Genomic DNA, 25,887 nt, shown 5'->3' on the forward strand with positions numbered 1-25,887 from the left:
CATGGGGAATCAACTATTCACTTTAAAAGAAAACAGGAAAAAAAATCACTGCTTCTTAATAAATATATATGTCAACCAAATGGTACTTATATAGAAAGACACACACACATATATATATATACACACACACACACATACACACACACATGCACACACACACACACACACACACACACACCTATACCTCCTATCATGTATTGTAGGGGACAGTTGACTCCATTTTCTCTTTAGTTAACAATGTTAGACTGGTTCTTCCCCAATAATCTTGTGAATCATATCATAAACTGTTTATGTGGTTCTGAGAATTGATTGACCATAAGATGTTTCATAGTATGTTAGCTGTCTAACCACAAACCTATAACATGTCCCTTTCCTATGATCATAAAAAAATAACTGCAAGAGAGAGCGGGACGTCCGTCTTCGGGTCGCAGCAGCGTTTGTGGTCTTGATCACCCGGGAGCGAATTAAAAATGGGTGACGTTGAGAAAGGGAAGAAGATTTTTGTTCAGAAGTGTGCCCAGTGCCACACTGTGGAAAAGGGAGGCAAGCATAAGACTGGACCAAACCTCCACGGTCTGTTTGGGAGGAAGACAGGTCAGGCGGCAGGATTCTCGTACACAGATGCCAACAAGAACAAAGGCATCACCTGGGGAGAGGACACCCTGATGGAGTATTTGGAGAATCCCAAAAAGTACATCCCTGGAACAAAAATGATCTTCGCTGGAATTAAGAAGAAGGGAGAGAGGGCGGACCTAATAGCTTATCTTAAAAAGGCTACTAAGGAGTAACTCCACTGCCTTATTTATTACAAAACACATGTCTCATGACTTTTAATGTGTACCGTAATTTAATTCATACCCCACAATTCAGATCATGAACAGCTAACAATGCTTTGTTGGACAGTCCTGATTAAGGAAAACTGACTTGTAGAAAAGTGGATATGATCTTTATTAAAAGTAACGATCCAGTTGCATAAAAAAAAAAATAACTGCAAAATTCCACTTTTAATCACTTGCTTGCTTGGTATAAAGAGACTGTGGTGCTTTTAATCTGGAATACTTTCATTCTCCTACTATGGGAGACTGAAAATATGGCCCAACCATTATTAAATTTTACTTTGAAGCATCTTAGTGTTGACTTCTGATTTTTGATACCATAACATGGATATTTTAAACCATACAAATAAATTCAAGATGTATAAATAAATATATAAATATATGATATGTATTAATAGGTATATTAGGACCCACTTTAATATTTTTGTAGATTTAGTTATCTTATGTGTATGAGTGCCTTGCCTGTATGTGTGTATGTGCCCACAGAGGTGAGAACAGGGCATCAGATCCTCTGGAACTGAAGCTGACAATGGCTGTGAGCCACCATATGGGTGGTAAGAACCAAACCTTGGTCTTTTGAAAGAACAAGTCCTCTTAACCACTGAAATCTTCCCTTCACTAATAAATACAGAATAGGATTTTGAAAAGTACTTGTGAATTTGGGATGCCACAGGGTACTATGTACAGAACTTCCAAGAAACCATTTGTCTTAGTTACTTTTCTATTGTTGTGAAGAGACACCATGACCAAGGCACTATTGGAGTGAGAAATGAGAGCCAAGCAAGGTGGGGGCCTAATATTCCATGACACCGACAGATCATGGGTGAGATGGTGGCCTCAGGACATAGTAACCCATGTTTATTTAGTATAACACAGACTCAGATAACTATATAGAGAGATATTCATACATACGCATATAAGAAGGTTGGTAATATACAAATCTCTCACAGCTTGGAAGCAACAACAGCTCCAGAAGCAGCAAGCACACTAAGTCATGTATGATTCCACTTTCTAATAAAAAGAACAAGACTCCTTGGAGAAATAAGTCACTCCAGGTTACACTGGAGGGAGGAGGGTTACATGTGAGTCTTGGTGCCCAAGAAATAATGGAGTGCTCAAAATAAACACATTGAGAGGTATCAAGAGCAAAGAGCCAAATGCAAGGGTTCTCAAACGTTTCAGCAACAGAATCAGTCTTTGGTTAAATACTTATCAAAATAATTTAACTGAGAAGTAGATGGAGAATAGACAAATATCCTACATAAAGAAATTTCAAATAACTTACCTAGGTAACACTCCCACCCTCAATGATATAAAGCAAAACCACCATATTCCACCCTGTAAGAGGGATCCCCTACATAGTGACACATCCCCTAGGTGTGAATAGTTGCATGGTAACTTCCTACCTGCAACACACCATCCCCTAGGTGTGAACAGCTGCATGGTGACTTCCTACTCACAACACACCATCCCCTAGGTATGAACTGCTGCATGGTGATATCCTACCTGCAACACACCATCCCCTAGGTGTGAACAGTTGCATGGTGACTTTCTACCTGCAACACACCATCCCTTAGCTATGAACAGCTGCATGGTGACTTCCTACCTGCAACACACCATCCCCTAGCTGTGAATAGCTGCATGGTGACTTCCTACCTGCAGCACACCATCCCCTAGGTGTGAACAGCTGATGGTGACTTCCTGCTTGCAACACACTATCTCCTATGTGTGAACAGCTGCATAGTGACATCCTTCCTGCAACAACCTCCCCTAGGTGTGAACTGCTGCATAATGACTTCCAACTTGCAACACACCATCCTCTAGGTGTGAATAGCTGCATGGTGACTTCCTCATGATGCTCCATCCCTTAACAATGAACTCCTTCTTAGTGACTCCCTTTCCAAGGAAAGGAAAGACTAACTTCAGAGTGGAGACACCCACTCTCTCAGCACACCCACTCTCTCAGCCAGATGATGAAGTCTGCACTTCTGCGGTTGTCCTCTCAAACTTTTGGTACTCTGTCTAGCCACAAGAAAAACACCAGGAAATCCCAAACTGGAGGATCCTTAAATTGCCTGAATGTCAAAGTAGTGAAAAATAAGGAGAGTCTAAGAAATGATCACTGTCTAGAGGAAATTCCAGAGACAGGATGACCAAAGCTGGCTCTGAATAGGATCTTTAGGGAAAAATTAAAGTTTTGTAAGTCAGTGTGGACTTTAGCTACTGGTATCACGGTGTGACAGGCAGTCAGTTGCCCTAGTGCAAGATCCATTAGTGAACCATCTTCCTGACTTTCCTGCACAGTAAAAACTGTTATAAAAGCAAATTGTATTTTTAAGAAAAGTTTACCCTGATGTGATCATTATACAGTATATAACTGCACCAGACATGCACTGTCCCCCTAAATATGTCAAACCGCACGACAAAGTTAAAACACAAGTGATACAAAAAGACCAATCCTAGAGCTGCTAATGTTACCAGGAAAGAACTCCTCTGTCTGGAGGGATAGCTTAGTGGGGAAAGTACTTGGTAGGCAAGTATGAGGACAAAAGTTGAGATGCCCAGAACCCACATAAAAGCCAGGTGGAAGTGGTGGTCACCTGTAAGCCCAGCACACGGAAGACAGACCAATTCCCCAGAGTAAGCTGGCTAGCTACACGAGCCAAACTCGCTCCAGATTCAGCAAGAATCTTGTGTCTTCATTATTGTTTTTATTGCCGTGATAGCACACTATGACCAAAAGCAACTTTGGGAGAAAAGGGTTTATTTTAGCTTATAGTTCCACATCACAGTCCAGGACTGTGGGAGGTTGGGAGAGGACTCTAGAGGCAGGAGCTGATGCAGAGGTCATACAGGGGTGCTGCTTACTAACTTTCTCCCATATGGATTGCTCAATCTGCTTTATGAGACCACCAGCCCAGGGGCAGCACTGCCCACTAAGCTGGGCCCTTCCACATCAATCAACAATCAAGAAAACACACCATAAGTTTGCCCATGGGCTAATCTGTTGGGGGCATTTTCTCAGCTAAGGTTCCCTCTTCCCAAATGACTAGAGTTTCTGTCAAGTTGCCATAAAACTGCCATGGCACCCTGCCTTGGTACATAAGGTGGACAGTGATCAAGGAAGATACAAGATGTCAACCTTGGGCCTCTATATGCACGTGCACACATTTGTATCACCCGCACTACCTCCATCACACATACACATGCAGAAAATCATTTCTCCAGGGACTGAAAGTAATCATCCCTAAAGAGAGAACTGCTTTCCCAGATGCTGTTGCTGCCTGCACAAGAGTCACACAAGATCAAGCCAATTTGCATTATATGCAGGAGGTGGGAGGGGCTTGCCAGCCTCCACCCCTGACAGCGATGACTTCTAGGGCAGAGAATCAGTTTTCCTAAAGGGTGTGACCCCTGATACTCCATTGTATGACCCACACCCAGGAGTGTATGACCAGCATAAATTAAACTCAGTGGGTTTAAAAAAAATACAGTATAAAGTTGGCAGGGGTGAGAAGGTAGGTATGGATATTGGAGAAGTTAGGGGAAAGAATGGGGAATGAATATGATCAAAATATAAGGAATTCTCAACTAGTATAGTTGAGAGAGTAAACTGCAGCCAGGCGGTGGCGCACAGGCACAGAGGCAGGCAGATGTCTGTGAGTTTGAGGCCAGCCTGGTCTACAAGACTTAGTTTCAGGACAGCCAGGACTGTTACACAAAGAAACCCTGTCTCGAAATAACCAGAGCTACTTGGTGGCACCCTTCCTATAAAACCCATGTGGAATTTTTATTTAGTATATCTGCTGTGGTACCCATGCCTGCCACATAGTAAGTGGTCAATAAACATCTGCTAAATTAATGAGCAAATAAAATACTTTAGATAGGTCAAAGCTACACTGATGTTGCAGAATCTGAATAGGGGAGAAACAGGGCCCGAGAAAGCCAGCTTTGAGTTGAAATATAGACTGTGGTTTATCTGTACTAACTACAGACTCTCTGGGGAAACTCAGATGGCTTTTTCCAAGAGTCTAACATTCACGACGGCTTCCAGCCAGCCAGGCAGCCTGGGTTTCAGCTTTGCCTCACCCCCTAACTAACGTGCACAATTTCTGAACAAGCTCTGTCCCTTCTCCAGGCCTCACCGGATCAGATGACTTCCAGAGTTAGAGAAATCTGTGACACGGCAAGATGCCCCACGGCTTCTCAGTACCTCTCGTGTTTGCATGTTGGCTCTGGTCCTCTGCTCAGTTTTAGGTTTGAACCTTAGAGCCACTTCCCCATGCTCTGTTTTCTGAGTTATTTACTCATTTACAGTACTTTGATTTCTGCAATTTTGGCTTATGAAGACGTTTGCTCAATAGGAATCTCAAAATGCATTTGATTGTTCCAGTTCTGAGAATTCAAAGCAGATGTGATGCAAGTATCCCTGCTGAGGATTTCAAAACTAAATAAAAACCACAAATGGGAAAAGTTAAGAGCCAATGTGGTCCCAATCTTATAAAAAGGCTGTGGAGAATTGTTGGGAGTGGCTTCTGAGAGCAGCGATTCTGACTTGACCATACTTTCTGCATTCAATCTAGCAGTCCATCTTTTTACAATGATGCAGCTTAAAAAAAAACAACAACAACAACAAAAAAACCACTCTTGTTTCTGACAGATATGATCAGTGCAGACATTCAAGCTGCATACTGAACCCTAAAACACCATTTTCCCTACATTTTTGCATTATAGAATCCATCTCACTATTAAAACCACTCAAGTATGCCAGGCAGTGGTAGCACATGCCTTTAATCCCATCACTCAAGAGGGAGAGGCAGGTGGCTCTTTGTGAGTTCAAGACCAACCTGGTCTACAGACAGGACAGCCAGGGATACACAGAGAAGCTCTGTCTCAAACAAAATGACAAATAAACAAATAAACAAAAAGAAACTGAGTAAGAAGCCTGTCATGTATCAAAGAACTACAACTATTTTCAAATACCGGCCTTTGCAGTGGGGACAGCCGCTGTTTGGACATTCATATTTCCTTGCTTTGAAAAGAGGAACATCTCTTTTAACAAATGTTTTGCAGGGCTGGAGAGATGCCGTCAAAGGGTTTGCCATGAAAGCATGAGGGCCTGCATCTGAGCTCCAGACTCACATTTAAAAAGCCTGCCACTGCCAGGCACAGTAGCACATGTCTCTAATCACAGTACTTAGGAGACAGAGGCAGGTGGATTTCTGTGCGTCAGAGGTCAGCCTGATCTACAAAGGTGATGTGGGATGTCCTTCTGTATATGTGATACTTTTATTGGCTGATAAATAAAGCTGATTTGGCCAATGGCAGGATAGACTAGAGCTAGGTGGGAAATCCAGAGATATGGAGAAGGCGGGGTCAGGGGACACCATGTCGCCACCAAAAGAAAAAAAAATGTCTGAGCATGACCAATAAGCCACAGCCTCATGTTGCTACACGGATCAATAGAAATGGGTTAATTTATATGTAGAGCTAGCCAGTAAGAAATATGAGCCATTGGTCAAACAATCACAATTGAGATTAAGTCTCAGATTGGTTAATTAGGAACAGGTGGGTGGGACAGAAAGCCTCCAGCTACACATAGGTAGTGCCAGGCTAGCCGAGGCTACATAGTAGGACACTATCTTTAAAAAAAAAAAAAAAAAAAAAAGGACCAAAAAAAAAGGCATGGTGTCATGTGCTTGCAATCCCTGCATTGTTGAAGTGGAGGCTGAGGACCCTGGGGCTTTCAGTTCAGTCAGCTTAGCCTACTCGGCAAGCTCTAGCAAGAGATCCTTGGCAAAACAAACCAAAACAAGGTGCACAACTGTCTACTGACTCCAGTTCCAGGAGATCTGCTGCCCTTTGTGGTCTCCACAGAACTGCACACAATAATACATACACAAACAAGCAGTTGCACATATGAGAACACACACATACACACAGAGAAACACACAGTTTTAAATGACAAGCAAGTTTTAACCTGAATGCTTTCAGACATTGTCACATAAAGGCGCTGCAGCCCTTTCTTGCACCTTCAACCAGCAGTAAAGCCAGCTCAGCTCTCTGGATACTCTTGCCTCCAAGAAAATGTGTGTGTTTGGGAGCCCCTATGGGAGTCACCTAGTGAATGTTAGGTCCCAAAGAAACTCAAGACAATGGCTAATTGGGAAGCCTATTAACACATCAGAGTGGACCTTGGCTGCCAGGCTCTCTCTGCACAAGACCAGCTACAGAATCCGGCTCCTCTCAGCTCTTCTCACCCCCACTCTAAAGGGCTCCAGCCCTGAGTTTCCCTTCCCCTCCCCAGCTTCGCTTTTATAGAACCCAGCCCTTTTGGCCCTGGGCTCTTTCCCTCCTCTTGGCCTCCTTCTTGGTGCTGAGAAGTGCTTGTGCTCTTGGTTCTCCACTCTTGGCTCCTGGTCCCCTCCCCTCACTTGCTCCCCCCCTCTTCTCTTCTTTGCATGCTCTCTGCCCTCCCTCCTCTCATGGCCTGGTCTATTATGCTGGCTGTGCTCAGTCTGGACTCTTCCAGATGCCTCTGTCTGTTCTCTTCTCATATGTACAATAAGCCTTCTCAACTATCCCTAGAAGCGTTTATGTCCCCATTTTCACTCAGTGGGTGACATTCACAGCAATCCTGTGTTGCCCTCACACACAAAGGGTAACATGGGGCCAGCTAGAAGGTGGTCAGATTTAAGCCTGAGCAAGCACAAGCTTACAAACAGCTTCTCCAGACACAAGGCCCACGCACATCCCCAAGTGACGGTTCCCCATCAGGACACTGAAGTTACTCCAGAAGTCATTACTGTTGACAGCTCAATATGGCAGATCAGACTCAGGGAGAAGGGCCTGTTGGCAAGGCCATCGGCACCTCTCCTGCTGTGAGGGACAGCACCGACTTCTTCACTAGAAGACTCAGCCCACCCTGACCAGCAGAGAAGAGGGACTTTCTGAGACTGCATGGCAGCCAGCCATCTGAACTAGATGCTGAGTCCAGAGAGTAGCTTGTGACTTGGTGGGGCTGAGCTCTCGGATGGGGGCTGGAACACACGCCAGCTGTTACCACAGCTGGTCTGGCTGGTGCCCTGCTCAGAAGAGCCTGATAAATCCTGAATTGTCCGTGTGTGTGTGTGTGTGTGTGTTTAACAACTGGACTTTGTCCCAGCTGAGAGTTTGTGACAGTTTCCTAACTGACTTTTACTCTATCAACTTGGTGGTAGTCCGTTGCATCATGAAGAGTTGGCCTGCACTAAGGGGACAGAAATCCAGTAAGACTCAGTAAGGCAAGATGGCTTTCACCTTGCAACATCTTCGCTGAGGAAAGGACTTGGAAACACTGTCTAGTTTAATACATTACAAAGTTTGACACCTATTTGTCAAGAGAAACAGAATTCTCCGCGAAGACCTGGACACAACTCCATTTTCAACACTATCATCTTTGACTTCTTTCCTCTCATTTGTGACCCAGTTGTCACAGAGATGGTGGTGGTGAGCGGGCGGCTTCCATCCCCAGAGCTCTTGACAACCATGGTGCTTTTTAATCATTGCAGATGAACCAGCCATCCCTCCCGTGTTCCTGAGACCAGTTCCTTTCATGATCGCCATATAGGCTCCCCACAATCCAGTTACACACCAGGTTAAAACAAAGGGAAGGATGGAGCCTCAAGGCTCCCGGGCTAGTGCTGTCCACAGCCGGTTATGATCAAAGCAAGGCCAGCCCTGCAAATGCTGCTTGTGTTTTGGTGGCGTCCAGAGAGTCTGCAGTTCCTTTACCAGGCAGAAACTTTGGCCCAGATGTGGCCTTGTGACTGCAGGAAAACGGCTGATAAAGCCTAGGAGGACTGTCCTCCAGCACAAAACAAGGCCACAGAGGCAGGGAGTGCAGAGGAATGCAGATAAAGGGGTAAAAGACAGCTTGCTGGAGCCTTGGAGCACGGCTTGCAGTGCTCTTTCTAACAGCTAGCTTCACCATGTGTGAATGGCAGTGGGCAGCATAAACAGAGCTCATTAGAGTGAGCCCAGAGTCGTGCGCCTCTGTCTACCTCACCCTCCTTCCCCGGTCCCTATGAGATGCCCACGGTTGTTCTGGCCACAGCAGTGTTTTCTCTTCAACTCTGATTAGCCTCCCAGGCTCCTCTAAGCCACTCTGCACCACTGCCAGAGTGCTCTCACCCAGAGGCGACCCCTGCTGGCCCAGGAACTCTGCAGCCTCACAGCACAGCGAGCATGGTTAGCATGATGTAAGACTTGACAGCAGGCTTGGCTGGTTGCCTTGCCAGCCTTCTCCGGTCCCTTTCATTGTGTTCTGTCCTCTCCAGCTCACACTCCAGCTGTGGTGAGCAGTGTGTAATTTGAGAGATACGCTAAGTGGGCTCTTAGATCCACGACTTCAGCCTGGGATCCTTTTCACCTCAGACCCTGCGTAGAAGCCACCTCCCTGTATTCTCCGCAAGCTGGTCCCTGTCTTCCCTAAATTACTTCCAACCTTCTCATTCATGTATACTATGCATACGTGTGAAATACAGAAGGAACTCAATAAAGCACCCACACTACACTTCCTCTGCCTTCCTGCAGACCCATTGGGGCAGAAAACACATGATACTTGCTTTGGAAGGCTGCTGTCCAGCGCATCTGCCATAGTGTACACTACAGGCACGGGCTACTCTAGTAGAGGGTCTTAAAATGTTTTTAGCTACCAAACAAAAATTATGGGCCCTGCACACAGCCTTGTAGATTATCCTGCCAAGGCCAGCTTGTAGCGATTTGAAGTCCACAGAAATGCAGAATGCCTGGCCTTGACCTCACGGGCACTATGTGTCCCTCCTACTGGAGTCCTAAAGTCTACGAAATGCAGAGAATGCTGTTACCTAGGGGAATATAAAGATTAAAGTGATGCACATAAAATCCAAACAAAGACTCACTTCCAATGCTAGTAAAGAACTGCACAAAACAAATGAAAAAAAAAAAAAACCCAAGAAAGAACTACTCACAGAAGCCAGCAGCCGTCCGTCTTCCTTCATAGCAAGGTACCGGTTTGCACACACTCCCTTGATAGACACAACCCCTCTCTCTTCTGCTTGGAGCTGTAGTTTGACTGTAAGTAACACAGAAAAATTATCTTTATGGTACCAGAAAGCAAAGAGGCAGTATAACTATACACAGAACACGCACACACCACAAACATACACAACACACACCATACCACATAGCACACATACACAACACACACATACCATACCACTCAAACACATAACACACATAAACAAACACACACCATACCACATGCACACAACACACACATACACATATACACTACACATACATAACACACATATAACACACTACATACACATCACACACCACATGCACAAACACACACATACCATACACATCACACACAACACACACACACACCATACACATCACGCACAAATACACACACACATCACACACCACACACATATATACCACATACCACACCACACGCACAAACACACACACATACCATAAATATCACACAACACACACCATACACATCATTCACAAACACACACACACACTTACACCACGCCAGCAAGGAACTGATCTAATGTGAAGATCTGCAAGTATAGAAGGAGCTGGGTGGATGTCACTTGATCTAGGCTAGAAAGGGGACGATGCAGAGTCCTCATGCCATGCCCAACCATGCATGCACACAGAGGACAGAGGAGGGAATGGATGGAGAACCATTACCCTCGCTGGCCTCCTTTGACCCTGCTAACCATTCATGTTTTTAAACAGTCTCCATATGCTCAGGCTATTCTACTCCTGAGCATATACCCAGAATGCTTGACAGCTTGCCACAGACACATTGGCACACCCGTGTGTGTGCTGCTGTTTACTACAGCAAAGAAACTACCCAGCCTAGGTGTCCTCACCAAACAAATGGATATTATTCTGCTGTAAAGAAGAAACCCATGAAAATCTCAGAACAGGTGGAGTTTTAAAGTGTGATGTTAAGTAAGGCGGCCCGGACTCAGAGAAAACCCTCCAGCTCTCCGTCCCTTGCAGACCCTGCACTATGGTTCTAAGTGTGTGTACAAACAGGAGCAGGCGTGGGGATAGCATTCACAAAGGAGAATGAGCAGGCACTGGGCAATGAGGAAAGACACCCAAAGACATCAGAGAGGATAGAAGGCTAAGTTTTCTAGCTTCAGGTCTGTCCTAGTCTTTCCCCCTGGTAGACACATGAATGAACACGCAGCTGGTGATCAGTGTGAGACTCCAGGCAAGGCTCCATGGCTTCAGCATGGCCACTCTAAGTGACAGAACTGGGAAAGCCTTGACTGGCTTTCTTAAACTGGCTCTGTGGTGTTTTTACTTATGATTTAATTAGAACAAAGTTTTGGTGGGCTTTTGTTTTTAATAAAATAAATGTATTTTAAGACTACGTGGGAATGAGGACATTTGCAAGATGTCTGTGAAACAATTTTAAAGCCTCGTTTGGCCAATTTTTCACAAATAAAGAGCAGTTCAGTCCACTGCTGTTCCTGGACTATCTCCCTGGCTTCCTCACAGCTTATTTCTACCTTTCTTTCCATTTTCCATTTTCCAATGTATTATCTTTCCTCTTGAGGGACTGTTTAGCTATTCTTATTTTATAAGTATGGGTGAAAGTCCAATATGTTCACATATGATTTGCCCATGCAGTGTGGCCTTGCACACTGCACTACATTATGGAGATTTCAGGAAAACAACAACACTGATTATATTAATGTGGCTTGGACAAAAAGTTATCCAATTAATTGAGAGTAAATTGAAGTTAAACATTTCTATTTTGCTATTTCAAGGGAGCATTTGCCTGCTAGGACAGCCTTTCCAAAAATGTATTTTGCATAACAAATGTTACCTAAAAACAAGTCCTGAGGTCAAATAAATTTTGTGAATTGTTTTGTTTGTCTTTCAAGACAGAGTTTCTCTATGTGTAGCCCTGGATGTTGTTGAACTCTTTCTGTAGACCAAGCTGGCCTTGAACTCAGAGAGATCCACTTTCCTCTGCCTGCCTCCCAATTGCTGGGATTAAAGGTGTGCACCACCACCACCTGGAAATTTTGTGAATTCTTAACAAAGCCCAGAGTGCAACAAAATACCCAAGAGAAGCAAACTAAAGGAAGGAAAGTTTATTGTTGTAATGATCTGTTCTGTCTCTTTAAGAGACAAGCCATGCCCACTCCCCCCTACCCAGTCAGCTGAGGCAGGCAGGCCTTCCTTCCTGCTTGCAGCCTGAGTCCCTTCCTTTTCTGTCTCCCTCTCGAAGAGGCAGCTTCTGCCTCTCCCTTCTCTCTCTTCTCTCTCTCTCTCTCTCTCTCTCTCTCTCTCTCTCTCTCTCTCTCTCTCTCTCTTTTCAATTGTAGCTCAAGGTTTCAGGGGGTGTAGTCCATTGTAGCAGGGAAGGCGTGATGGGCAGTTCAGTGGGACAATGTGACAGCCATCTTGGTAGATCAATGGGACCAGAAGCAGGGCCAGGCAATCTCCTCCAGTGACCCACCCCTACCAGCAGAGTCCCCAAACAGCACCCAGCTGGGGACAAGATAGTCAAATGTGTGAGCGCGTGACAGTCATTTCAAACTCAAAATAATACCAAACTTAACTGCCAAACTTCTCACAAGTCTGCCCAGTAAAAACCTATGATGTAAGTCATTATAACAGGGTCGGGTACAGAGTGTTCATCAAATGTGTTTGGTCCCAGAAAAAAAGGAAGTCATAAGCCCTCCAGTACAAATAGCCCACGGGTCATCTGGGCACTACCCACAGGAGTAGAAAGCCCTAATGACACTTTGAAATTTTAAAAGCCAATGGAATATGATTGTAAGGTAAGTTTAATTTCCCAACTGTTTACAAGTAGCTAAAGAAGCAGCACGGAACAACTTCTGAAAGACTCTAAAATAATTATTAAAGTTGCTAGATATGTTTCTGTTATTATATCACACTGTTGTTCCTATCAGAAAATCATTATATACATAAAATGAGACTTAATATAGATTAGTATTAAAATACTCCAGCAGTACGTATCTGTCTGTATGGAGTAGGTAGGGGAAGTAAAACACAATTGATGTGTTTCAAATCTATGCAAAACATGGTATTTCATTATTCTACTCTATCTTATGTGTGTTTGAGAATTCATATTAAAAAACAGTAGTCCTGCTGGGTACTTCATATCCAGCTCTCTCTGTGCAAGTCACCCCTGGCTCCAGAGAGCATTGGCCTAGTAAAGCACAAAGTTCCCCAGGCCAAACTCTTCTACTGAATTTAAAAGATAATATAAAATGAAGAGAAGACAATCAAAACACAGAACCTAAACATATAATAGGAGCGGGAAATCTCACAATATCACTGGGAAAAGCAAGGGAGCTGGACTTTAGTGCTATCATGTTCCGGTCACCAGGCCAGGCCCAAGGTACTACAGAAGAGGTGACCTGCAAAGATTCAGACCACTCTAGCTTGTGCTGTGTGCCAGGTCAGGCAAGGATGCACAGCCTGTCATCCATCCTCCCTCTATTCCTGTCAACAAACTCTGCTTCAGTTCCAGCTCACCCTTCCTAATGTCCATTTCCACTCCCAATGCTGACTGTGGCATCCATGTGTGGATGGATCAGTGTTAGCCCCAGGGTAAATGTCATCATTCAGGGTCACCCACTCAGCTTCCTTCACAGACCTCTCAGATGACACGCTCTTGGATGCTGTTAGTCATTTACCCACTAAGCAGTGGACATTAATGTAGAGACTTAAAAAATAACCAGCCATGCCACTGAGCTGCACTCAAACCGAAACATATTAACTCCAAGCACAGATGATCCATTCATAGTAGCTGATTCACAGCCGTGATCATCCCTTTTACCCTAAGGGGATAGCTGCCTTTGTCCTTGATGGTGAGGTGTGTTTCTTGGATGCCGCAGAAAGATGAACTTTGTTTTCTAATCCAAGTCATTAGTCTGTGTCTTTTCATTAGGGAATCGAGACCATTAATATTGAGAGTTGTCAGTAAGCAGTGCTTACTGATTCCTGTCATTTTGCTGTTATGGTGACGGTGGAAAGATGCAAGCAAGTTGAAAGTGAGAATAGATGTGGAAGATGTGAAATGAACTCCTCAACCCAAGCTGGTGTGGCCACACATGACAACCCAGACAAGGCAAGAGGCTCAACCAGAGATGATCAACACAGCACACATGGTATGGGGTCAGGCATTTTACACAGGCAGTGCATGGCAGAACTCTAGAGTATTTGAAACAGAAACTGACATATAGGTTAAAAACATCAATCTTATGACATTAGCAATAAAGCTTGGCATTTAGATAGGGAGACATCATCTAATATATCTTTATCCTGTCGGTGGTACCACAATCATTTACTTCAATAGGATGTGTGAAAATCCTAACCTCACCAGTACGGCATGCCATCCTTTCTGATGTGCCCACTGTACTTGAATGGTCCAAATTAATCATTCTATCCAAGAAGCTTTTCATAGAGTCAACATGATATTCAGTGACATTGAAGGCTGAGGAGATGCTGTCAGTTAAAGAGCTTGACCTAACACAAGGACCTGAGCTCCAACTCCGGGACCCGCGTATAAACTGGGCGTGGGGCTGTGTCCTTGTAATCCCAGTCCTGGGGAGCTAGAGACAAGCAGGTCCCTGGGCTCCATGGCCAGCCAGCCTACTTTACTTGGTGAGATCCAAGCCAGTGAGAGATTTGTCACCAAAAAAGACGAGACAACAACTCAGAGCGGAAACGATAATTTGGCTCAGAGTCAAAGGGTTGAGTCAGCTGATGACCCACTGTGATTTTCTGCCGCTGTCAGAAAACACTGACCAAGAGCAACTTAGGTGGGGTGGTTTGAAGAAGAATGGGCCCCACAGGCTCATAGAATTGAAAGCTTGGTCACCAGGGAGTGGCTCTATTAGGAGATGTAGCCTTGTTGGGGGAAATGTGTCACTGGGGTGGGCTTTGAGGTTTCAGAAGCTCCAAGTAGGCCTGGTGGCTCATAGTTTTCTCCCTGCTGCCTGTGGATCAAGATGTAAACTCTCAGTTACCTCTCCAGCACCATGTCTGCTTGCCTGCTGGCAGGCTTCCGCCCATGACGATAATGGATTAAACCTCTGAAAGTGTTAGCCAACCCCAATTAAATGTTTTCTTTTGTAACAGCTGCTGTAGCCATGGCGTCTCTTCACAGCAATAGAATGTTGACTAGATGTCAAGGAAGGGAAGGGTTTACTCCACTTACAACTTATGGTCTGGAAGCCGGGGAGGAGTCTGAGGCAGGAACTGAAGCAGGGACTATGGAGAAACATTACTCACTGGCTTGCTCTCCCTGACTTGCTCAGTCTGCCCAGGGGTGGTACAACCCATGTCAATCACTAATAAGAAAATGCCCCCACAGACTAATCCAATGGAGGAAATGCTCTCTTCCCAGATAACTCTAGTTTATATTAAGCTGACAAACACAGGCCAGCACAGTTAGCTCTTGCTCTGGGCCCATGAGGAGGCAGAAAATCATGGCGAGGAAGGCAGGATGGAGTAGAGCTGCTCACCTTGCAGCACTGGAAAGCTGAGAGGCAGTGGAAAGGGTGAGTGAGCAAAGTATGTGACCAGCCTCCTGTAACTGGGTTCCAGTCTCCTGCTAGTGCATTCAGTCATGAAGTCGTTCCTTGATGAAGTTACCACCTTCAAGATCCAATCACCTTTTCTGGAGCCCATGAGCTGGTGACCAAGCATTTGATACATGAGCTGGCAATGATTGGGGGGGGGCGGGAGGTAATATCCAAACCGTGACATGAATAAGAGATAGGAATGCTGCACATCAGAAGATGCCTAACCTAGCCTGAGATCAGAGGTTTCCTGGGAACTGGGAAAACTGGATGGAAAAGGAAGTAACAGTTGTTCAGGAAGAGATAACCAACAAGAGAGCATCTCATAGAAGATCCACGGCAGAAAGGATGAAGCTGGAAGGCCTGGCCCACTGAGGGAGTGTGAGGCGGTCAGGCCTGGCTGCATGAGGAGATGTGTGCCGGGGACCAAGGCTGCTCCAGATTCTGTGTCAAGGAGCTTCCTAGTATGACATGAGATCAGGGAAAGAGATTTCGGAAGAAACCGTGAGGCTGAACTGTAGTCAACACGTATGAGAGGGTTCATGAGTGGAGACAGAGGAGAAGGGGAAGGAAAAGCAGGGAAAGGGAGGCAGAGAACAGGGAAGAGAGAGAGCTCAGAGGAGTGACGCGGGTACATTTCTGTCTTGAATGGCTGGGAGACGGCTAAGGGCTAGGTGACTAGAGATGGCAGGAAGACATCCCCGATGACACCGACATCAGAGCACACATGGGAAATCCCAGGTGACGGTTACAGAAATGTGCGCCTCACACAAGACACACTCACGGTCAGTGTAGTGGGTTCCTGGGGAGCACAGGCTGCACCAAAGCAGATGGGGACTGTAAAGTGGGGGACACCCCCAGGAGAGGGCGAAGCAGGCGCTAATCAAAGGGAATGAGCAGAATCCACAGAGCTCACGTGTGTGGGAGGAACAGAGCGAGCTGAACCTACAGGAGAGAAGTTGTTCAGTCCATCTGGGACAAGAGTACAGTACATGCCACACACACATACATACACATATACATACCACACGCACATGCACCACACACACATACACCATACACGTACACATACACCACACACATACATACACCATACACGTACACATACACCACACACATACATACACACACATATACACACCCCACACACATACACACAAACACCATACATGCACACATACACCAAACACACACATACACCACACAATACACAAATATACACACAAAACACATACCACACACACACATATACACACTACACTCATACACACCACACACACATACAGTGCATAGTACATACTCACATATACAGTGCACACCACACACACACATATACACACTACACACATACCACACACATACACAGTGCACACCACATACACACATATATAGTGCACACCACACACTCATACACACACACATATACCACATACACATGCATATCACAAGTAAACCATACACACATACTTCACACACCATACATATACCACACAAATCACACATATATACACATACCACATACACACACACCGTATATACACACACCATGCCCATGCATACAGATTTGGAAACTAAGGGAAAGGCATGATTATTTGCAGATGGGACCATTTTCTACATTAAAAATCAAGAGGCTCAATGCAATACACTTGCCTGGCCTGGGTCCTAGACCAGAGAAGCTGACGCCAGTAGGAGGAGCGGAGAAACCCGAGTAAGGCTGGGGTTAGTTCACTCTATTACGTCCCTGTCTTTCAGTTTTGGAAACAGCAATCGTTGCATAAGAGATCAGTCTAGAGAAAGGGTTAGAGAAGGGTGCAGAGCCACTGTGAAATCACGTGATGCTCCACAATCTAAAATTACTCCAAAGTAAAGATTCTCCAGATCAAGTACAGAACTAGCGCAGCTAGTTAGCAAGACTGTCTAACGTAACAGCAGGTAACGGCCATTCTCTGACCACTTCCCAGACTATCCATTAGGGAAACGACAGTAGCAATGGGCTGATGAGAAGAACTCAGAAAACAAAGCTGCCGAGGCTGAGGACCCGAGTTCAAGTCTAGGACCTACATGATAGAAGGAGAGAACTGACTCTCAAAAGCTGTCCCTGTCTGGCCTCTATAAGCACACTGTGGCCTGTGGCTTGCTACGTAAATAAGTGTAATTTCTTTAAAAAATAAAAACGGTAATAGCAAAGTGTCTAGGGCTTGCTTGGAGAGAACTGTTACTTAAAGTCACTCCTCTCCCTTGGGTAGTATCGACCTGAGAATTCAGGAGTGGTAAGGAGCCCACTAAAGCCAGGATCCTTGGAGACCTGAGACCCTCATCATCACAGCTTGGAAGTCGGGTAACAGGCTAAAAAGCACCTGTTAGCCTTGACCTCCGCAAGGCCTTTGGAACCATGACCACAAACAACCCTAGGGGAAACTAGTCTGCAACAACCAGAAACATAACCCGGAAGGATGTCAGACACGGGAAACTTCGGAAACACGAGGGTAGCTTTTAAGAAAAGCCTGGATTTGACAGGCAGGCTGGACGCTGAAGCAGCATTTCCCCCTCCTTAGCAGGGGTACCCTCTCCTCTCACCCTCTCACCTGCAGAGAGAATACCTGCCATGGCGGAAGACTGCCTGGGGAAGTGTGGGGACCGGGACGAAGTGAGACAGAGAAACTGATTTTAAGCCTCCTATGTTAGCTACTTTGCTTTATTATTTGGGGAATTACCTATTTGTTAGGAAACCTTACATTTAATCAGGGGCAAGAGACTTTGTAGGAGAGAGCAAGCATGATCTACAAACTATGTCAGGGACACTGTTTTTAATGTTTCTTTTCTGGCCATACATGGTGTCACATGTCTTTAATCCCAGGACTCAGAAGGCAGGTGAGGTCTGCGAGTCTGGTGTTAGCCTGTCTACATAATGAGTTCTAGGCTAGTCAACACTACATAGTAAGACCCTTCCTCCTCTCCCATCCCACACATCAATAAAAGGTGTCCTCTGTGCATTATCTTATCATAGGAAGTCCCATTGTATCATAAAGCATTCAGTCTCCCTGTTCCCTGGAGAACTGAGACAGAAATAATAATGCCCATCGCACACAGCCTCTGCTCATTCTCCTAAATTCAGTCAGTAGCTCGGGGTCAGAAGCCTCTCACGCACCAGCAATTATTTCAAGGTCTGGAAATGAAATTGTGACCAAGACTTATGAAGCCAGCCTCTCCCCTCACACACATGCATTCTTGCAACAGCTGTGCGGGTTTTCTTTACTTGGGCCAGCAAAAAAGTCATTTCTCCACCAAGGCCTTTGAAACCCAAGCAAAACTTCTCACACTGCACATACAGACAGTCTGAAAGCAGCTAAAACTATATATACATCAAGGTCACAGTCTTGACCTATAGTGACAGGTCACATAATACAAGACATCCTTACCGCAAAGCACAGCCACACACTCGTTCTTTCCTCATTCAGAAAGACGTGCTGTGTCTCTCTGAGTGGTGGCCTGTGCTAGTGCAATTGAGTCAACAGATAACTAAACCAGGTCTGCTTACCTCCTTGTAACGAAAGTTCATCAGTCCCTGATAACTAAATTGCACAGCATGGCCACTGTTCACCCGAGAGCCACTGTGTGTCTTTGATCAGGACCTGCCACGGGGATCCCTTGAACATGTCAATAACTAAGAATGATGAAAGCATGCTGGGCACTGCTGCAGATGGAAGCTGTCAGTTCTGTGCATGTGTGTGTGGGTGTGGCGTGCCCAACAACACGCATGTGTGTAAGCAGATTCGGCTTAGAGGCTTCGCAAGGCTCCTCTCAGTAAAAGGCTTTCTAAAAACTCTTTGTTTGGTCTACCATCCCAAGCCATACTTATAACTCAACCAGAAAATTAAATTTTATCAATTGTATCAGACATACAGAAAGTTTATTTAAAAAATTGTGCTTGCCGGGCGGTGGTGGCGCACGCCTTTAATCCCAGCACTTGGGAGGCAGAGGCAGGAGGATCTCTGTGAGTTCGAGGCCAGCCTGGTCTACAAGAGCTAGTTCCGGGATAGGCACCAAAGCTACAGAGAGACCCTCTCTCGAAAAATCAAAAAAAAAAAAAATTGTGCTTGCACACAAGGTTAAAGTTGGGTATCCTAGAAGAAAGTATGGGAAGAAGGGAACAGAGAAAGGGGAAAGGAAACCAAGCAGCTTAGATATGAGTCATTCCATCACTGCCCAGCCAGAATATAGGCTTAGGAGTCCATTAACTCTTTCTGGTTATCAACCCTAATAATGGCAAAATAAAATGGGACTATCAATGATAATAATCTACATAAAAACTTAATCAAAATTAGCACAATGTAACATGCTTAAAATTCTGAATCTCCTTCTATAATTATCCTACTTCTAGGGTATATCATTTCATTTATACATTTAAAAACTGTGACACTGTTTATCTGATTCATGCCAAGAACAGGGCCATTACAGGCCATTCTGATCAATAGAAATCCACAGAAAATAAGTTTCCCACAGGAGCGCCTCTGTCAGGCTGTCCCTCCCTTCCCTACGGTAGACACACTCAAGCTATCTGTCTACAGAGAAAAGACGGTACAAGTCTAGAAAGACAAGGACTAACTAGGGTGGCATCCCTCCATTGGCACAGTGGCTTGTGTACCATGACAAAGGCTATGGACCTCCAGGGGCATCATCTAATCAGAATGTGGTGTCCCAAAGCTCTGGATGCAACACAGACTCAACCAGACACAGTGCAGAGAGAGACAAGAGAACCCTGGTCTGTCTCACAGTCATGAGCTGATGGAGAATCCTTCCTTTGCTTTCCTTTTCTGAAATTTTTTAACTTTGTGTACACATGGAGAGGGGTTTGAATGTGCATGTGAGTGCCCACAGAGGCTAGAAGAAGGCATCAGATCCCCTGGAGTTGGAGTTGCAGGAAGTTGGGAACTCTCCCACCTGGGGATAGAACTCAGGTCTTCTGGGAGAGCAGCAAGTGTTCTCAACCACCAAGCCATCTCTTCAGGCTCTTCCCTTACCCTTTCCTTGGTGACTAGTTCAGAGACACAAGAGCCCCAAATGCAGCCACCATGGACTCTCTCTGGCCCGCTTTGTGGGGGGTCATATAGTTCAAGTGAGAGAATGCTGCAGCCTTCTGGCAGGGGCATTTTATGGCAAAAAAACCAGCTGTAATATTGACACCTCAAGAATTTAGACTTCAGGACCCCACGCTGTCTTCTGGAAGAGCAAAAGAAGGCAGTGCCGAGCACATGAAGCTAAAAATAAACACCTGGCTTCCCTATAAAAGTCATTAGTCCTGTATGTGTTCAATGGAGAAATGTTTCTTAAAGTGTTTCTAAAAATACGTGGCCTGGGAACCACTGTAATGGGAAACAGACTGTAGCTGCCAGGCACGGTGCTGGGGAGTTAGCTGGGCTGCATGACAGCGAGTCGGGGGGCCCTGTGATGGTGGAACTGTCCTCACGGGCTTGTGTATTTCAACACTCGGTCCCAGCTATTGAAAAAGTTGTGGGACACTTAGGGAATGGAGCCTTGCTGGAGGAAGTGGGTCATCAGGGTCAGGACTTGAGACTTTAGAGCCTGGCCCCACTTCCTGCTCACCCTCTGCTTCTTGGGTGTGGCCGCAATGTGACTATCCAGCCTCTGGTCCTGCCACCATGCCTTCCCCATCTTCTCATGTCTTCCCTGCCCTGTGAACTGTATCTCTTCAACTGTGAGCCAAAAGAAACCCTTTCTCTTAAGTTGCTTGTTTCAGGGTATTTTATCATGGCCACAGGAAAAGAACTAAGACAGGAGTAGCCTATGTCTTCACAGTGCTGACGTCAGCATCATGGCTGGGATACTGGACTACAGCTTTGCAAGATGCTCACGGGGGGAGCTGGAGGGAAGGCGATGAAATGTACATTGTTCCTTACCACTGTATCTGAATTCATCTTCAGCTCTCCCAAAGTTTAAAATTTAACATAAAAATTAGTCAACTGCTCAGAATCTCGATTTACAGTTTGGTAATCAACGTTTTGTATATGGGCATAAGGTCTACAGATTCTTTGAGAGCAGTTATGTTACATGAGGCAGGACGTTTCCTCTAGGTATTACTTTTCTACTGGCTTCAGTTTCCATTAGAAGGAGAAGGGAAGGAAGTGGGGGAATCAGGGCCAGAGTCACACCCAGACCAAAGGCTTTGCCCCCACGGTCTGTAGATTGTCTTGTCCTATAGCCATTGCTGCCCAAAGACCTCCGCCAGGCTCCGTTTAGATAGAGGAGCTCTGCTCCTGCAGAAAGAGCAACCTGAATGCAGTTCCTTAAACACATGCTGGTCACAAAAGCACAACATAATACAAAACTCTGGTCAGAAGTTTTAGTTGATTAAATGAATTTTAATGATTTCATCTTTCTTACCATCATAGGAATATAAGGAATAAAATGAATGTGTCATTGTGGGTTTTTTTTTTTTTATCTCCCCGATGGCTTATTCTACTTATTAAGCCCCTCAATTATCCAGAACTCACCATGGATTCTCAGTTTCCTTCGCCTCTGTTCTATGGTCTCTGCTTTCACCTGAGACAAACGAGGGACAGGCAGAGGGAGCTGTGGTTCAGACACCTCTCTGCCCCCATGTGTTGCTATGTTAGCTTCAGGAGGTACAGGGATGGGAGTTAAGGGTCAACAAGAAGACTTTCTGTGCCGTAGACAGCTGGGTGTTTAAAAACTCTTATTAGTAACTAACCCCAGGGGACTTCTCTGGTGGCTCCATAACATTTGATCCCCACACATTCTTCACACACACTGTACACAGCACGCTTGGGCTACCCAAAAGGCAGTGTCTTCCGGAAGAGGTCTTAGGAAGTTGTGGGTGGACACAGCACACTTGGGCTACCAGAAGGCAGTGTCTTCTGGAAGAGGCCTTAGGAAGCTGTGGGAGGACACAGGCTCCCTTGTCTGAGAAGCCCAGCAACAGGAGGCCCTGAGCAAGTCAGTAGTCCTCACAGGAATAAACCGTGTGAAGCCGGAGTGTTGGTCAGGGTTGGCAGCTACCAGCAACCGAGGAACATAATCGCTGAAAACAATGGCTGGTATTTTTAAAGTTTCATTTCATGATATAAATTAATTCTTGAAAATTCCTTGCCAACCCCTTTGGTTGTCTCAGCATTCAAGGACATGAAAGTACTTGTACCAAAAGTGAGTAGCACCTCCAAACAAGTTGAAAACTTTATTTATGCTACAATGTGACTGCAAGCATGATATCTTTATATTAATCACAGAACAAACCGGTACACCTTACATCCAGGTAATGGAATAAAACTCAGAACGAAAAAGAAAGGTCCAAACCAGGAGCAGAAGGAGAGAGAGCACGAGCAAGGAACTCAGGACCGCAAGGGGTGCACCCACATACTGAGACAATGGGGATGTTCTTTCGGGAACTCACCAAGGCTAGCTGGACTGGGTCTGAAAAAGCATGGGATAAAACCGGACTCACTGAACATAGTGGACATTGAGGACTGCTGAGAAGTCAAGAACAATGGCACTGGGTTTTGATCCTACTGCACATACTGGCTTTGTGGGAGCCTAGGCTGTTTGGATGTTCACCTTAATAGACCTGGAAGGAGGTGGGAGGTCCTTGGACTTCCCACAGGGCAGGGAACCCTGACTGCTCTTAGGGCTGATGAGAGAGGGGGAGTTGATTGGGGGACGGGGAGGGATATGGGAGGCGGTGGTGGGGAAGAGACAGAAATCTTTAATAAATAAATAAATTAATAATAAAAAAAAAAGAAAAAGAAATGAGTGACCAACTACGGGAAGCATTAGAACCGTGCGGAAAGGGAGGAAGAGGGGCTGTGGCCATGGGAGACTGGGGTAAATATGTAGGGCTCAGGATTCCCAGGTCAGTGAGATGACCGCAGTGACACAGTGACAGAAATGGTGTCACACTGCATCTGTCTAAAGCCCTGCAATGCACAGCACCTTCGCTAAGTCGAAAGGCAGACTCGGTGTCAGTGATGAGCGTGGGTTTACTGTGACCAAGGTTTGAGCGCAGTGTAAGACGCCAATGATGGAGAGGCTATGGATGGAGGGGAGATTGTGAGACATCTCTAGGCTTTCCTCGTAATGTTGTGAACCTGAACCCTCTCCTAAAAACCAATGGCTCCTAATTAATTTAAAATTGATCAACAAAAGCACAGATGGGGCCACACAGGAAACACTTAACAGTGAAGAACGCTTGTGGTTAAGACTTAAGAGTAGGAACGCACAGTGGGAACTCTGACACTGTAGAAAACAATACCCAACTGACAGATAGCCCTGATAGGGTCCAGCCACACACATACACACACACACACGCACACACATCTGCTATTGGCATTTAGCTGTGGTCACCAATATGTTTGAAGCCCTTCATTAAAAGCTAGAATATCTTAAACTCATAAGAGGCTCAGAAAGATATTAGCCAGAAACACAAGCTGCAAGCAAGTATTTCTGCAATGGATCCAATGTACCCAAGAGAGGACCCACTCCAGTCTGTCCCTGGCAGCTCTTTCTTCCCTTTTGAAATGCTCTTGGACACTTCCACAGTGCCTGAGTCTTCTCTCAGAGTTAGGTAAGGGTTCCGGGAGATAATGCAAGCGGTTTGGCTGGCCCTGGACCTCCCCTCGGGTAAGTGCCAGTTAGCTGGGCTGTTTGTGTTCCTGGCACTTCCTTCTGGATTAGAATCAACATTCATCTACAAAACTCAATGCAGGCGGCTCCAGAACAGCAGAGTGGTGTGGGTAGACGGGAAGCTGCCCAATGTGTTCCAGCAACTGAACAGCCATTCTGTGCGACTGGGGAAATCATTAGGAAAACACCTTCCAAAGCAGCCTGGAGACAAGAGAGTTTTATTTGACTCTCATGAAAATAGCCCTGCAGCACGTCCCTCAATCACTGACGGGCCCCACTCTGGAAAATCCTGCTCCCTGCCAAGAGCCCGAGGTCCAGCTCCAAGATTTCCGAGGCCCTTGCAGGGAAAACCTCCTTCGTCCTTCCTTTCGTGAGAGACACTGGGTAGATGCAGGAGCGAATCTGAAAACTATTTTCTTGCCTCAAAGTCTCCAGGAAAAAATGCCCACCCCCCCCCCTCAAGCAGGGCTGAAGTAACTGTTCTCCCCTCTGTTGCAGTGGCCTGGGATTGACTGTCAGGAGGCTGCCTCCTCATGCCAACACCTTTAAGGTGGACACCATCTTGTCCCTGGCTGCTCCTGAGTTGAACACATAGCTGACGCTCACAGACTAGCCTGTAGGTCTACTATATAAAGTCTTGTGTTGCTCTATATTTACCTTGTCTAATCCCGAAGTCGCAAATATCTACAAGAGAAGGGGCAGGCTAGATTGCCTTTCCTGTGTTTCCCAGCAGTGGGAAGAGGCACTCCTGTCTGCAGCATCACTAGCTAAGCCTTCACAGACTCAGGCACAGCCTCAGTCCCAGGTACAGCAAGGCTACGTGAAGATGAAGAGAACTTACAGGCACCGAAGCCTCCCCTTGCTTTGCCTCCATGTTGCCTGCTTGTGTTTGTAAGAGCTTGACTCTGATTTGGCTTTGCCTATATCCTTTGCACAGCATTGATGGAGCACCCTCTGTGTACCTAGCTCAGTACCACGGCACACTCCCCCAGAAACGACAGCTACAGAAACAGAGCCGCTGAGGTGGGAGTCGGAGGTCAGCAGAAAAGGCACAGGAAAGCTGGAGCCATCTTACTTCTGGCCTCCTTCCGCAGCTTCCTCCTTAATCCTCAGTAACAGGCAAAGCCACAACAGAACCTTCCTTCACACTTGGCCTTCACGGTTGACAGGCGGCCTCACAGTATTGCTGGGTCCTAGCATATTCCTGAACATGGATGCTCGTCAGCTTTCTTAAGTAACTAACTTCCTTCCCATTGTGATTTGAATGTGAAATGCCCCCGTAGAGTCACACGTTTGAACACTTGGCTCCCAGCTGGGGGTGCTGTCTGGGAGGTTATAGAACATATATGAGGTGGAACCTTCCTTGGGGAACAAGTCACTGAGGGCGGGCTTTGAGGACCTACTTCCTGTTCTGCTTCTTGTGTGTACATGAGGTATGATGTCGCCTTCCTGACTGCCAGGTGAGGCCTCACACCCCTCCTTTCCCACCATGATGACCCTGTCCCCTCTGGAACTGCAAGCCCCTATTAATAAATCCTTTCTCCCCTACATTGTGGCTCGCTGAGGTACTCTATCACCTCCTCATTCTGGCTCTGGGGCATGGATGACAGGCTCTAGCTTTGAGTTCTATAAACGGAGTAGAAAAAGACAAACGAGGTTCCTGAGGTGTGGGACGGGAAGAGTGAGTTTTATATAATCAGAACTATAAAGACACTTCAGGCTCTTTGAAAGAATTTCATTGAACTGAAAGCACTTGAAGAATCGGTACTGGG

The 25,887-nt window shown here is 45.8% G+C and overlaps 3 protein-coding genes across 3 annotated transcripts in view; 1 reads left to right on the forward strand and 2 right to left on the reverse strand.

The window, feature by feature from the left end:
- The window catches only part of Fgf2 (fibroblast growth factor 2), a 51,573-nt gene that overhangs the window by 1,677 nt on the left and 24,009 nt on the right, over positions 1 to 25,887 (reverse strand). The window contains exon 2 of the mRNA XM_057757287.1: positions 9,827 to 9,930. Within this exon, the coding sequence (XP_057613270.1) occupies positions 9,827 to 9,930 (104 nt within the window). The remainder of the gene's footprint in view (positions 1 to 9,826; positions 9,931 to 25,887) is intronic.
- The window catches only part of Bbs12 (Bardet-Biedl syndrome 12), a 90,044-nt gene that overhangs the window by 1,200 nt on the left and 62,957 nt on the right, over positions 1 to 25,887 (reverse strand). Inside the window, exon 4 of the transcript XR_009056293.1 lies at positions 9,827 to 9,930. The gene's annotated coding sequence lies outside the window, so the exon portion shown is untranslated. The remainder of the gene's footprint in view (positions 1 to 9,826; positions 9,931 to 25,887) is intronic.
- LOC130866043 (cytochrome c, somatic) lies at positions 412 to 971 on the forward strand. The gene has a single exon (XM_057757286.1). The coding sequence runs from the start codon at positions 471 to 473 to the stop codon at positions 786 to 788; it is 318 nt and encodes a 105-aa protein (XP_057613269.1). The 5' UTR covers positions 412 to 470; the 3' UTR covers positions 789 to 971.

The sequence above is a fragment of the Chionomys nivalis genome, chromosome 24 (genome assembly GCF_950005125.1).
Source record: "Chionomys nivalis chromosome 24, mChiNiv1.1, whole genome shotgun sequence".
Lineage (NCBI taxonomy): Eukaryota > Metazoa > Chordata > Mammalia > Rodentia > Cricetidae > Chionomys > Chionomys nivalis.